This window comes from Thamnophis sirtalis, unplaced genomic scaffold, assembly GCF_051295495.1.
Source record: "Thamnophis sirtalis isolate CommonGarterSnake01/CBP01778 unplaced genomic scaffold, rThaSir2_p1.2 scaffold_3, whole genome shotgun sequence".
Lineage (NCBI taxonomy): Eukaryota > Metazoa > Chordata > Lepidosauria > Squamata > Natricidae > Thamnophis > Thamnophis sirtalis.
The window spans coordinates 142,636,750-142,652,020 of NW_028261383.1; the positions used below are offsets into that span (position 1 = coordinate 142,636,750).

General features: G+C 39.1%; 1 protein-coding gene across 1 annotated transcript in view; it reads right to left on the bottom strand.

Moving 5' to 3' along the window:
* Nucleotides 1-7,067: 7,067 nt before the first annotated feature.
* Nucleotides 7,068-15,271, bottom strand: part of LOC106546597 (tubulin alpha-1B chain) — a 78,016-nt gene continuing 69,812 nt past the window's right edge. Inside the window, exons 3-5 of the mRNA XM_087710291.1 lie at nt 9,881-10,103; nt 9,405-9,553; nt 7,068-8,240 (exon numbers count right to left, since the gene is read on the bottom strand). Of these exons, the coding sequence (XP_087566417.1) occupies nt 7,260-8,240; nt 9,405-9,553; nt 9,881-10,103 (1,353 nt within the window). The 3' untranslated portion in view covers nt 7,068-7,259. The remainder of the gene's footprint in view (nt 8,241-9,404; nt 9,554-9,880; nt 10,104-15,271) is intronic.

Consider the following 15,271-nt stretch of genomic DNA (forward strand, 5'->3'; position numbering starts at 1 on the left):
AAGGAAAAGGTAGAGCTTATACTTCCCACATCCCCTCCGGAGGGAAAGAGCCGATTGGCTAGATAAGGGCTTAACCTGCGGCGTTTCATTGGCTGTCTCGGGAAACCAAAGCTGAGTTCATAGGCTGAGCTGGACGTTCATTATTGTTTCCGCCCAGTGTTGTCCGCGGTGGAGTAGCATCCTCTAGTGGTTGGCCCCGCCTTCTTTGTACTGTACTGCAGGGTTTTAATTATTTTGGGAAGTTTCGGTTATATCAAGGAAGGTTATATCAAGGAAGATTTACTTATACCGGTAGTCCTTGACTTACGGCCACAATTGAGGCCAACATTTATGTTGCTAAGCAAGACAGTTGTGAGTTTTGCCCCATTTTAAGACCTTTCTTGACATAGTTTTTAATTAATTAAGTGTTCCCTTAATAACTTAATTAAATGGAACGCAGTGGCTCAGTGGCTAAGACGCCGAGCTTGTCGATGAGAAAGTTGAAAAATAGGGACCATCTTTGGTGGGAAGGTAACAGCATTCCGTGCACTTTTGGTGTTTAGCCATGCCGGCTATATGACCACGGAGGCGTCTGACAGTGCTGGCTCTTCAGCTTTGAAACGGAGATGAGCACTGTCCCCTAGAGTTGGGAACAACTAGCACATATGTGAGTGGAACCTTTACCTTTACCTTTAATTAATTATAGGAAAAAAGGATTCTTCCTTCCTCTTCCATATTTCTACTCTACCACAACTTAAATCTTCCATTATAAGTGATAGAGCCACTCCATATTATTTCATGAAGTGAACTGTAGCTCACAAAAGCATATGCCTTTTAATAAAATTAGTTAGGCAGAAAAGGGGATACCAGTCTCCTTCTGATAAATTACAGATAAGGAGTTTTCTACTGCATAAAGATGGTGCTTTGTTGTGAAATAAAACCAACCTCCAAAATACCAGTTGTAAACTACTAAAATTTAACACCACTAAAATGGCAGAAAATTTTATTTATTAAATTTATATGCCATTCATCTTATTGTCAAATGATTCTGGTTGGCTTACAAACATAAAAACTAAGATGCAAAATATTAAAGTATTAAATATTAAATTTTGTTTTGTTATTTTTACCTTGTTGCTGCCATCAATAATAGTTCACCAAGGTAGATTTTCCTGCCACAATTAATAGTCAATAGAATTCCAAACCTTTCATCTCCTAGAGAAGCATCTACATATAAAAGTCGCCATCTAGAGGCCTTGCAAAGTTTAGAAACAGATTTCTTGCTGAGAAGTCAACATGCTAATAAAAAAATCTGGGACATAAATACATAGACCTATTGGGCAAAAATTGGTTTTATAGCATGTCTATCTTAAAGTTTTAAAAAAACAGCTTCTTTTAATTTCTCCAGAGAAATCTTTAGCATCATCAGTGGAATCATGCGATACCTCATTTTCCTGTTTCCCCCACACATACTTTAGTTCAATCTCTTTATCAAAATATTGGGAGGAAGGTCCATGTTCAAGAACAATATAAAAATAGAATTTATGGATTAAACTTATTTGCAGCTGATATGATTATTTCAGATCCTACCAATTATATAATTCAATTATAAAGGTAAAGGTTCCCCTTGCCATATGTGCTAGTCATCCCCAACTCTAGGAGACAATGCTAATCTCCGTTTCAAAGCTGAAGAGCCAGCACTGTCCGAAGACATCTCCATGGTCATGTGGCCGGCATGACTAAATGCCAAAGGTGCACAGAACGCTGTTACCTTCCCACCAAAGTGGTGCCTATTTTTCTACTTGCATTTTTCATGCTTTCTAACTGCTAGGTTGGCAGTAGCTGGGATGAGTAATGGGAGCTCACTCTGCTATGTGACGCTAGGGATTTGAACTGCCAAACTGCCAACCTTTCTGATCAACAAGCTCAGTGTCTTAGCCACTGAGCCATGGCATCCCTTAATTTAATTATAATTATAATTTGAACTAACTACTTCTACATCAGCAAGCTGGCACCCTCTGTTTACTTAATCCACATCAAAGTGTTACTGCTTGTATAAAACAGAGTTCCATGTGAAATTGCTTTGAGCCCCTGGAGTGGAGAAATGATATAGATCAGGGGTATCAAACTCGTCATCATGTGACATATTGTGACTTTTTCCCCTTCGCTAAAGCGGGGTGGGCATGACCAGCACGTGATGCATCCAGCCCTGATATAGACCTAACAAATAAACAATCAGGAAAATACAGGTAGTCCTCAACTTACGACCACAATTGAGCCCCAAATTTATGTTGCTAAGTGAATAATTGAGTTTTGTGAGTTTTGCCCCATTTTACAACTTTTCTTGCCATATTTGTTAACTGAATCACTGCAGTTGTTAAATTAATAATAGGGTTTGTAAGTGAACCTGGCTTTCCCATTGACTTTGCTTGTCAGAAGGTTGTAAAAGGGAATCACATGACCCCAGGACACTGCAACCATCATAAATGTGAGTCAGTTGTCAAGCATCCGAATGTAAATTGCCTGACTATGGGGATGCTGCAATGGTCATAAGTGTGAAAAATGGTCATCAATACCTTTTTGCAGTGCTATTGTAACTTCATATGGTCACTAAGTGAACTGTTGTTAACTCAAGGACTACCTTTAAATAAATAAATATTAAAATAGTAATTTTAATAATTTATTGTTTGAATCAGTGTTGATAAATTGCTCCAAACCAGGTTTAAGAAGCTACTATACTACTGGTATATATATTTATCTAGGTGGATTGAGATATTATTGAGCAATTATCACAAAAGATTGGCATCAGTTAAAGAAAATTATGATTGGAAGATTTAAAAAATATGTCATAGAAACAGTCTTCTTTTTATTATTATTTGGAAAGATATCCTACATGTGTAAGTATCACTTCTTCCTAAAATTCTATGACTTTTCTATTCCTTGCTTTTACTCATGGCAAAATAGTTCCTTTTATTTAATTAATGTATAATTTTACTTAAAAATCAGGCCAGGCCAAATCCTATGCTATCAACAAAAGCATTTCAGTGTCTTACATATATTAAATCTAAAATACTGCTTTGATCCTTTAAAATGAAAAGTATTTCTATTGTCCAAAACTCAACATATGTTTGGAGCATTGCGCCGACCATGGTATGGGCACATTTCACGAGCAGTACTCCACACTGTTGTTTGCGTTGCATACCTTTTTAACATTGATGGCAAATACTTATATGGAAGAGCAAAGCAAAAGTAGCAGGACACGAAGATGATCCCATTGGACGGGTTTGCTGCATTTGGTCACATGCAATGTTGTTCATTAATCTAAAAAGCAGACCCTACGCTTGCAGGAAAACGCTTGGTCAGTGATGGGTAACCTTTTCGTTGTTGGGTGGCAAAAATGTGAGCGTATGTGTGCAATAGCACGTTTGTGTGCCAGCACCCATAATGAAAACTGCACCCCCACATTTGCATGCACGGACAACCCCCCCCCATGCTTCCCCCCCCCCACGTGCACCACACTGCTCGCTTCCAAACTGAGCTTGATATTTCATCTGGGGGGGCCGGGGGAGGCTGTTTTTGCCCTCCGCAGCCTGGGGAGGAGGGCAAAAAACGGGCCCAACAAGCCTACTGGAAGTTCGGAAATGATCCATTTCCGGCTTCCGGAGGGCCTCCAGGGGGCTGAGGGAGGCCGTTTTTGCCCTCCCCAGGCTCCGAAGGTTTTCCTGAAACCTGGGGAGGAAAAAGCGGCCTCCCTCTGGCCTTCTGGAAGGCCGAAAATCAGCTGGCTGGAGCTGACAGCTCGTGTGCTGGCAGATACTGTATGGCTCCGCATGCCACCTGTGGCATAGGTTCGCCATCATGGCGCTAGGTTGAAGAAAATTAGACTTTAGATCAATTTGAACTGCACTATTCTACCTAAATATTTTAAAAATCAGATCTACAATTACAGCATTCATATTTAAATATCTAATAAGGGTAATAATATTTAATTTAATATTTGAAAAAACAGGAAATTTATGAGGAAAATTCTTTCCTTTTCTCCCATTCTTTCACCTCAGATTTTAAACATGTTATAGATAAATATGATCTGTGTGCATAATGGGAAGACAACAGATTGTATAGCATTTAAGATTTGACTATTGATGGGAAAACTTTTTTCTTGTCCATAATGTGTAAAAGGATATCAAATGAAACTATGAGTTTCATTAGAAACTTAATGAGATCTTAAACCTAAAACATAACAATATTCATACTATTTAAAGTCAAAGGTGTTTCAACATTTTATGTAACAGATTCTCCTGAAACTCTTTTTAAAAGGTATGAGCAAAGGGTTTGGACTGTGTGCATTATGGTTAAAAAAAACCTTTCAAAACAATATTATGGAAAATCCTTCCAAGATGGTCATGCTACCATCTATTGACTAAAAGTCATACTACTTTTCCTCAGAATCTGCTAAGAGCTTTTAATTGTTTTTTTGCATATTTTCTATTGGAAGTTCTTCTAAGATGCTGCTGGGAAATCTGAATAGTCTGTAATCCCTTTCTCTACCCTGTTTCCCTGAAAATAAGACCTCCCTGGATAATAAGCCCAATTGGGCTTTGAGCGCATGCGCTAAAATAAGCCCTCCCCTGAAAATAAACCCTCCCCGAAAATATTGCAACACAGCAGCAGCCATGAGGTGACCACGCTCACCACCTCCTGCACCTCAAAAATAATAAGACCTCTCTGAAAATAAGGCCAAGTGCTTATTTTTGGGGGGGGTGTCAAAAGAAAATAAGACCCTGTCTTATTTTTGGGGAAACATGGTAAAACAACTTAAGTTAAAAGCAGCTGTTTATTTCTCTTCCCCCACCCCCTTTTTTAAAATAAACTTTCATTCTGTCTCTTTTCTGGTGAGATTGATCATTCTCCTGACAAAGGAGGATGAGAATTGATTTCCCTAGGGACATGACATAAAGCTGCTGCTGAATCAGAAGATATCAAGTGTATGGGAACCCTATTTCTGGGATAGGATGCCAAGTACAATAAAGGCATTCCATTGGAACATAGGCAGCCACAGTGTAAATTACCAAGCAGGTACACCAGAACAGGAAGCATAACTAGGGTACATACAGAGGCTTTCTGAGACAGGCAATTTGAGACCTCTAGAGCTTCATCCGACTATTGTTAAGTCAGCTTTGCTCCATTTCTTGCCACAGTTGTTAAGTGAACTCTGTAGTTGATATGTTAGTAAGCCGGCTGTTAAGTGAATTTGGCTTTCTCATTGACTTTGCTTGTCAGATGTTTGCAAAAGGGCATCACATGACCATTGGGATACAGCAAGTCATAAATATGAATCAGTTGCCAAGCATCAGAATTTTGATGTGAACATGGGTGATGCTGTAAAGGTCGTAACTGTGAAAAATGGTCATAAATCATATTTTTCAGTGCAGTTGTAACTTTGAACGGTCACTAAATAAACTGTTGTAAGTCAGACTGCCTGTAGTTTATTAGGTCTTAGTGTAGCAAAATGAGATTGGGGTGCTGGTTTTTTTTTTTTTAATCAGTGGTATTTAGAAGTGGAAAAGCGCAAGGTTGAAAAATTAATAACATTCTTTAATTATGGTTTTATTGTTCATTTTCAGTGATATACATAAATTGCTCTCTAAAAAGCTTTCTTTCTGTAGAAATATTGCATTTTTTTAAAGCTGCATCTTGCTTTAACATTAAAAAGGTTTTTGAATTCTCAGAATTTTTCCTTAACGTGGGCTTCCCTCTTTCGATTATACTTTTTTCATTGTTTTATGTACTGCTTAAATAAAAAAATCACTTCCCCAACTATTCATTTTTTAAGGTTTCAGCATTGGTGCCAATTAATTTTCTTTCTTAATTTGATGGCTCTTATGTAATGGGACTTGTAAAAAGGAATTATTGTGATATACAGCACAATATGTAAAGGCAAATAGAAATTTAGCTATATGATCATTTAGAAAAATCTTGAAACTTGATTTAGTTATCAAATTTCAGATTTTTTTATTTATATATCAAGTATGCTTCCAAGCTACAAAATCTTTTTGAGATTGCAATCCAATATATACTTAAAAGTAACATTCATAATATAAGACCGAAGTGTTATTTGGGATAGTATGAGGTTTTATAAAACAGAAGTATGTTGTAATTCATTGGACTAGAGCTATATTTTAAGATTAGTAAGCATTTCAACACTCTTAACTTTCTACAAATCTTAAGCATTGGAGCATTTGTAGTAAATTAAAATTGCCACCATTCCCACTTTAAATGCAGTTTTGGTTAGTTTGCTGTTTGAAGTGGAAAATACATGTCAGAATTGATGGGCTCTGTAGAGATTCCAGCAATCAAGATTATGGCTGACACCTGAGCAAAACACAGCCTCAGTTGGATATGTGGGATTACTAAAAATAGGCTTATAATTCAATTTGCTTGTTGGTGCTATGTATGTCAATTGCAGAGCATAGCATTTTCAGATAAATACGATTATAAGTGTCATGCTAGATAATTTCAAACATTTTGCAGTCTTGGGCAGATATAAGCAAAATTGAAGACATGGCCAAGAAATCTCAAAAATTAGTTCAATAGGTCAGGCTTTATAAAAGCTAACTGGAAGTCAGTTCTGACCAATGAGTGAGTAAAACTAGTAAGTAAAATGCTTAGTTACAAAAGTAATGTATATCCCAATATCTTGAAATTTGTTCCCCCCTCCCTTATGTTGACAGATTGTAGACTTTATCCTCTTTAGCCATACAGTAGTGAAATAGTTGATGGAGGATTAATTGGCCAATTTCTTTCAATATAAGAAATTTAATCAGAGACTATGGACATGTATACCAGTTTAGAAGATAAAATCAAAAGAAATTATCTGAAGTTTTCTATATAAAATTTTTGCCTACTTATTTTACAAGTTAATAATGCCAAGAAACTTTGATTTATATAACTTTAAACTTCTATGGCTGATTTTGTGAATTAGTCAAGGTAGATAGTACACCAAAGTTTATAGCCTAAAATAGATTTTATATTTGTTGCAGAAAACCTTGAGACATTTGTTAAAAAATATATTGAATGCCACATACTCAAAATGTTTTATACCATTTTATTTCACAGACATGATACGTTTAAGACATGGAAAACTGACATGATCACATGGCGGAATGGCAAGACATCCTAGTGTCTGCTGCATTCCTTTGTAGTATCACGGCCCCAGGTAACTAAGCTAAGTGTGTTAAATGAAACATCATGGAGACGAGCAGCAGAGATGTGGCAAAGCAGGTCTAATATTCCTCTCCTTCCTCTTCACCCTCTCCTTCAACAGAATCCACACCCACTTCCTCATAATCCTTCTCCAGAGCAGCCATGTCCTCCCTAGCCTCTGAGAACTCCCCTTCTTCCATCCCTTCCCCAACGTACCAGTGGACAAAGGCACGCTTGGCATACATCAGGTCAAACTTATGGTCCAGGCGGGCCCAGGCCTCAGCAATGGCTGTGGTGTTGCTCAGCATGCAGACTGCACGCTGCACTTTGGCCAAGTCACCTCCAGGAACCACTGTCGGGGGCTGGTAGTTGATACCAACCTTGAAACCAGTGGGACACCAGTCTACAAACTGGATGCTGCGTTTGGTCTTGATGGTGGCAATAGCAGCATTGACATCTTTAGGAACAACGTCACCACGGTACAACAGGCAGCAGGCCATGTATTTACCATGACGAGGGTCACATTTCACCATCTGATTAGCTGGCTCAAAGCATGCATTAGTGATCTCTGCTACAGAAAGCTGCTCATGGTAGGCTTTCTCAGCAGAGATGACTGGAGCATAGGTCGCCAGAGGGAAATGGATTCTAGGGTAGGGCACCAAGTTGGTCTGGAATTCTGTCAGATCTACATTCAGGGCACCATCAAATCGCAGGGAAGCTGTGATGGAGGACACGATCTGGCTGATAAGGCGATTGAGGTTGGTGTAGGTGGGGCGCTCAATGTCAAGGTTTCGTCGGCAAATGTCATAGATGGCTTCGTTGTCTACCATGAAGGCACAGTCGGAGTGCTCCAGGGTGGTGTGGGTGGTGAGGATGGAGTTGTAGGGCTCAACGACAGCTGTGGATACTTGGGGAGCTGGGTAGATGGAGAACTCCAGCTTGGACTTCTTGCCATAGTCAACGGACAGGCGCTCCATCAGCAAGGATGTAAAGCCAGAGCCAGTGCCACCACCAAAGCTATGGAAGACCAGAAAACCCTGGAGACCTGTGCACTGGTCGGCCTGTTGGGGAAAAAACAAAGATTTCATGCAGTAATTTTCAGGATTTTTTTTATCTCTGAATACATCAAATCAACAGAACCATGTCAGTTTTAAGATTATTTTAAAGTATATAGTTATAAACAAGGCCTAATTTAGTAACTAGTGTTACTACTTCCAGTGCAAAATGTGATGCTTTCTAAGTTTTGAGCTTACAAAAATAATACTTCTGTAATTATTCTTTGTGGAATGATTTTTTAAAGTCACTGATGGTATTTCTGTCCTTACCTGCTTGCAATAACTATGCATTTTTCAGTTTCATAGATTTTATGGATCAGAGAAGACACATGCGCCCTGAGGCAACTGCACCAATAATGTATTTGCATGTAACGTGAGACCTCAATGTACATTTCTCACTTTGCATCAGTGTGGTTATTACATTTTGTCTCTCTACTTATGGTATTCTTGCCACCAAAAAATAAGCTTGTAAATTCCCAGTTTGCTGCCACTTTAATTATTCCAATTCATCAATATTCAACTCAGGAGAGCACCAACAAAATGGTGCTATAAATAATAGCCCAATATTAAACCATACAAGAAACAGTTAATCATACTAGTAAAGAGACTAGATAATTAATCTAGGTAAAGTTGTAAAGTTTGTAAAAATATCAAACAGGGTTGTTTTGAACTTTGTTCGTATGTAATCAATTTCTATCAAATTCAACAAAAAAGGTTATGGACCTAGTAAAGGATAAAAAGGATTTCTACCAGTCCTGTCTGGTTCAGCAGGATGGGCGTGACCTGGGTCCCAACAGCTAAGGTAGGCATGTCCAAAGTCTGGTTGGAGGGCCAATTGCGGCCCATTTTCAAATTTTGAGTGGCCTGCAGCCTCTTCTCCCCACTGAAGTTATTTGTTTAGTCTTTCATAAAATACTGTACTTCATTTGCATTTAATGTTAATGGTTCAAAGAATGTCAGCCTGAATGGTCGGCCCCACACATTTTCACTTCACCAAATCTGGCCCTCCTTGCAAAAAGTTTGGACACCCCTGAGCTAAGTTTGCAGGACCCAGAAGGTGAGCTCTTTATTGTAGCACCTGCCCTATCAGATGCTAACTACTCAAAAGTTCTTTTTCTTCTATCAAGATTATCCCAAATGTTCACTTATGCAAATATGTAAATTATTTACCAATTTGCGAATCCTGTCAAGGACCAAGTCAATGATCTCTTTGCCAATGGTGTAATGCCCCCTGGCATAGTTGTTAGCAGCATCTTCTTTGCCAGTGATCAGTTGCTCAGGGTGGAATAGCTGGCGGTATGTTCCAGTGCGCACTTCATCTATGGAGAGCAAAACAAAATTACTTTTCTATCAGAAGACACAATCTAATCACACAACCTAGAAGTTATATTTCGTGAGACTTTTTTCTTGTGAAATATTATTCCTTTGATCTCCTTTTGTTAGTCATATTCAAATACATGCTTAATTAGGTTATGTGCCAAATAAAGATTTAAATTAAATGGAGATGCTTTGCCCTCTATATAAGTGAATTAGGAAATTTATCAGATGCTAGAAATATAGCAAAGACAAATCCTTACTAATCTTTTCCTAGTGTATGGGAAAAGATGGACTCATGGTCAGCTGGGCATTTTGATATTTACACTCACCAATCACTGTTGGCTCCAAATCCACAAACACAGCCCTGGGAACGTGTTTGCCAGCTCCAGTCTCACTGAAGAAGGTGTTGAAGGAATCATCTCCTCCCCCAATGGTCTTATCGCTGGGCATCTGCCCATCTGGTTGGATGCCATGTTCTAGGCAGTAGAGCTCCCAGCAGGCATTGCCAATCTGGACCCCGGCTTGGCCAACATGGATGGAGATGCACTCACGCTGTAGCAAGGAGAAACAGTAAAGCTGTATATTTCTCACTTAGGTAAGATGGGTGGTATAAAAATTTTATAAATTCTCTTTCATTCTACCTTCCTCAGTCACAGCAGCCCATGCCTAGATTAAATATTGAGTTTTAAAATGGTCAGTGTAGACCTCCAGACTACATGCCAGTCAATTTCCAAGAAGAGATTATCAATCTTGGCTGAGGGCTTTCAGGACATCTGATTAGTCACTGCAGCAAACCAGATGTTAGACTTAATGAGCTTTTGGCATGTATTAACAGGCTTATCCTTTATAGAACATAACCATGTATATACAGGTGAAACTCAAAAAATTAGAATATTGTGCAAAAGTTCATTTATTTCAGTAATGCAACTTAATAAGTGAAACTAATGTATGAGATAGACTCATTACATGCAAAGCAAGATAGTTCAAGATGTGATTTGTCATAATTGTGTTGATTATGGCTTACAGCTCATGAAAACCCCAAATCCACCATCTCAGAAAATTAGATTATTACATGCAATCAATAAAACAAGGATTGTACATAGAACAATATCAGATCTCTGAAAAGTATAAGCATGCATATGTACTCAGTACTTGCTTTGGGCCCCCTTTGCAGCAATTACTGCCTCAATGCAGTGTGGCATGGAAGCTATCAGCCTGTGGCACTGCTGAGGTGTTACGGAAGACCAGGATGCTTCAATAGCACCTTCAACTCTTCTGCATTGTTCAGTCTCATGTCTCTCATCTTTCTCTTGGCAAAGTCCCATAGATTCTCTATGGGGTTCAGGTCAGGCGAGTTTGCTGGCCAATCAAGCACAGTAATCCCACGGTCACTGAACCAGGTTTTGGTGCTTTTGACAATGTGGGCAGGTGCCAAGTCCTGCTGGAAAATGAAGTAAGCATCCACATAAAGCTCGTCTGTGGAAGGAAGCATGAAGTGCTCCAAAATCTCCTGGTAGACGGCTGCATTGACCCTGGACTTAATGAAGCACAGTGGACCAACACCAGCAGTTGACATAGCTCCCCAAATCAACAGACTGTGGAAACTTCACACTGGACTTCAAGCATTTTGCAGTGTGTGCCTCTCCATTCTTCCTCCATACTCTGGGTCCTTGGTTTCCAAATGAGATGCAAAAGTTGCTCTCATCAGAAAAGAGGACTTTGGACCACTGAGCAACAGACCAGGTCTGGGGTGTTTTTTTAGCCCAGGTAAGAAGACCCTTCTGACGTTTGTTGTTCAGGAGCAGCTTGACAAGAGGAATACCACATTTGAAGCCCGTGTCCAGGATCCGTCTGTGTGTGGTAGCTCTTTTACTGACTCCAGCCTCGGTCTACTCCTTGTGAAAGTTCCCAGCACTTTTGAATGGCCTTTTCCTGACAATCCTCTCCAGGCTGCAGTCATCCCTGCTGCTTGTGCACCTTTTTCTTCCACACTTTTCCCTTCCACATAACTTTCTATTAATGTACTTTGATACAGCACTTTGGGAACATCCAACTTCTTTTGCAATTACCGTTTGAGGCTTTCCCTGCACATGGAGGGTGTCAAAGATGGTTTTCTGCACAACTGTCAGGTCAGCAGTCTTTCTCATGATTGTGATTCCTACTGAACCAGACTGAGAGACCATTTAAAGGTTCAGGAACCCTTTGCAGGTGTTATGGCTTAATTAGCTGATTAGAGTGGGATATCTTGAGCCTGAATATTGCACCTTTTCACAATATTCTAATTTTCTGAGATTGTGGATTTGGGGTTTTCATGACTGTAAGCCATAATCACCACAATTATGACAAATCACGGCTTGAACTATATTGCTTTGCATGTAATGAGTCTATCTCATATATTGGTTTCACCTTTTAAGTTGCATTACTGGAATAAATGAACTTTTGCACATATTTTAATTTTTTGAGTTTTACCTCTATTGAAAAGGAAATTGTTATAAACAGATATTGCATGTGAAAATCTAATGTGAAGAAGCATTTTGTGGAAGCTCTCACAAAAAATTTAAGACCAGCTATGGTACTAAAAAAAAAAATAACTTAGCCTTCATTATGGTGACAAAAAAAATCACTGCCAACTTAATTCTGCATTATCCTATCTTTGTTTTTGTTTCATGTCTGGCATGCCATGTTTGAAGTTAAAAAACAAAAAACTACCAATGACAAGCCAAGGACCATGACACAAGACTGTCAGGTTGTTCCAAGGAAGTCATAAATGAAGGTCTTCAGCATTCAAACTTCTTTGAATAAAACTGATCAATATATTAGACTCGACAAGATATTATTAATATGTAACAGAGGACATTTTTATGTTCCAGTTTAGAATCCCACTAAAACTGTTATTTCAATTTACAACACTAAAAAAATGCATTCTAAGTTTTAATTTCCAAGTATGATAAAATTTAATATCTAAGAGTTAGTCAGATAGGAATTCTGTAGTCTCTAAAAGCATCATGAATGAGCTACTCCCTGCTGCCACTCCCTGCACCAGCAGTCACATTTCTTGCAAGCCAGAAAGCAAAAAGGATGCAGTCACTCCCACATCTACAAAGAGGAAACAGGCCAAGCAGATTTTTCCCCTAGCATTGATTTCCTCTGTGGAACATCTGCTTACAACCTGTTTCTTGATTTATCTAAGGCCTTGCTTTAAATTCCTGGCATATGTCCGTCTTCCTGCACTCCCTTCACCAGTGTGTTCATTACACAGACCCAGCTCAACCTGTTGAGCACCACCTGTTGTAACACATTCCTTTAAGACCTTGTTAAGAATCTTACACTCAACAGATGGCACAAAGATGTCTGGCAATTAAGCCTTTTAAATGACAGGAGACTGCCTTTAAAGAGGCAGATAAGCTGTTCAAATCTGACAACTATACTAAATTCTTCTTATGGCCACTAATAGTTGTTTCAGCCATGTATTTTAAGCATGCACATTTCATTGATGTTTAATACTGACTTCTGTGTGCACTTTTCTACAGCACTATGAAAACATGATTTTTGTGTTAGATCTGATATAATTTGCATTTGTATGAAATAATTATAGTCTGTAATTAGTGCACCTCTGCAAATGCATATACATATGTTCAATTTGGAGACAATATGCAAAGAAAACTTGTACATTTAAATTCCAAAGGATAATCAATTACAAAATGCAGGGAAAATTTTAAGAGGGATAATGTCTGGATCCTGAAGATTTGAAAACAGACGGCTTAACCATATGTACTTTACAATACATCAGAGCAGAAATGGATTACAGGGAACTTTAAACTACAAATTAGTCAACCATAGCTAGTTAGCTTATCAGTCAATGATTGGTTTTTTTACAGGGATTCACATTCCAAGAGTAAAAATCCAGGCTGCATAACCATTAGATTTTTTTTCCTATCATCTAGTGATTATCTTGATTTTTGTATTCCAGATTTCTGGTTTATGATTCAATATGACCTATCAATTTAAAAAGTGGGCTGAATAAATCCCAGTTAAACAAACAGCATAAATACATATACAATATGAATATAACCTCAAAACAGGGTTGTAGTTGTTGATAAATTTAAGTATCAGTGGATTACTGCTACTGTATCAGCTTTCCCACTGCACTGCAGAGCTGCTCAATGCAGCCACTCCCCTCTGCAGGGAGAATCTATTTAGGCTGCCCAAGGGGCTTAGTGGGACCTAATGGGTTTGAGCAGAAAAAAATGGGCTTATTCCTGAGGTTTTGTTCAATTGGGATCTGAGTCACTATCTGGGATAGAGGAGAGTGATAACCTTAGACCAGACCATGCCCATGTGAGCTTTCATTGTTTCAAGATCTCAGAATATTTCCTGGTTCTCAAGAGATAAAGCAGATCACCTAGAGTACCTCTGGGGAAAATGAAGAGCAAATGTGATCAAGAAGAGCCATTATTGATTACTGGGTAGTAAAATGTTGTATCTTCCCTCTTTATTGTGTCTGCAGATAGACAGCCAGCAGTTCTACTCAAGTAACCCAGTCCCTCCTAGGTAGGATTTGGTTTGGAGTACATCTGCAGAACTGTTGTATAGACTATTTGAGGGATCTGTGAGACAAAATTGCTTGAACCTGATCTGAAATGTACTTTGGAGATGATTGAGGTAGTCTAGAGTTATCTGAGAAGAGTTGAGTCTGTTGGTCATGGGAAAATAAGCACTCTTCATATATGTGTCCCTCCTAAGTGGCTAGAGGTCTATTGGATGATGCGCGTTGCATGAAATATGTCCTTAAGAAATAGTATGGTTCTGGTACTTCATAAGAGATGGTGTGTCTGTCCCCCCCCTTCCCCTTTTTGGGAAAGGTGGTCAGGTTTGCAGCTCCATAAGGTCCTGTGGAAAGAATGGATTATCTAGACCCTAGTCAACTTTCAGATTGGAATACAGCACTGAGATGACATTAATGTCAGTTGCAGATGATCTGTGACATTATCTGCAAGTAGTGTATCCACCCTGGTTCTTGGCACAAATTGGGGGGGGGAGGTTAGGAGAGGGTACCATGTTACAGTGGTTTCCTCTTTCATCCTAGGTCAGTTCCAGACAGTATCTGGAGGAATATTAAATACAGTATTAAGCAGGCCAATTATGTGATGCCTTCAAAGTCTGGAGATTAAGGGCTTTGGAACCAGCTAGACTTGTAGATGTTCTATTTTTAACTCCCAAAGGGATAGCATTCCCCAAGACAGAACTGGGTGCAATTTGAGAATCCTCCTATACTCATGGTTCCTGTCTTAAGAGCAAGTGCCAGTTATGACAAAAAGGTTCTTCGAATAGTCTCACCTTACATGCCAATTGCACCTGTGTGTTTGGGGGGGGGGGTTGTTCTTTTTTTGCAGAGAGATTCTAATGATCCATGCTTGGTCACCTCTCACTTGAGGTATTTTACACAGGGCCGCACTTTAACGAACCACTGAGCCAGAATGCAGCAGCACAAATTATGATGGGTCCATTCCATACCACTATTTCAAACTTGAAGTGCCTTTATTTCTGTCACTCATAAAGCCCTTCATGCCACATTTGAGGGACTGCCTCATATCCCTTCCATTAAACTGTGAGGCCCAGGCACCAGCCCTGCTAAAGATTCAGATGACTGCTTCCCCCAACCCTGCCTTAGCCTCCTGTGAAGCTTCTAGAAGTTTTTGTCTCCCACTGAATTAGGAGGT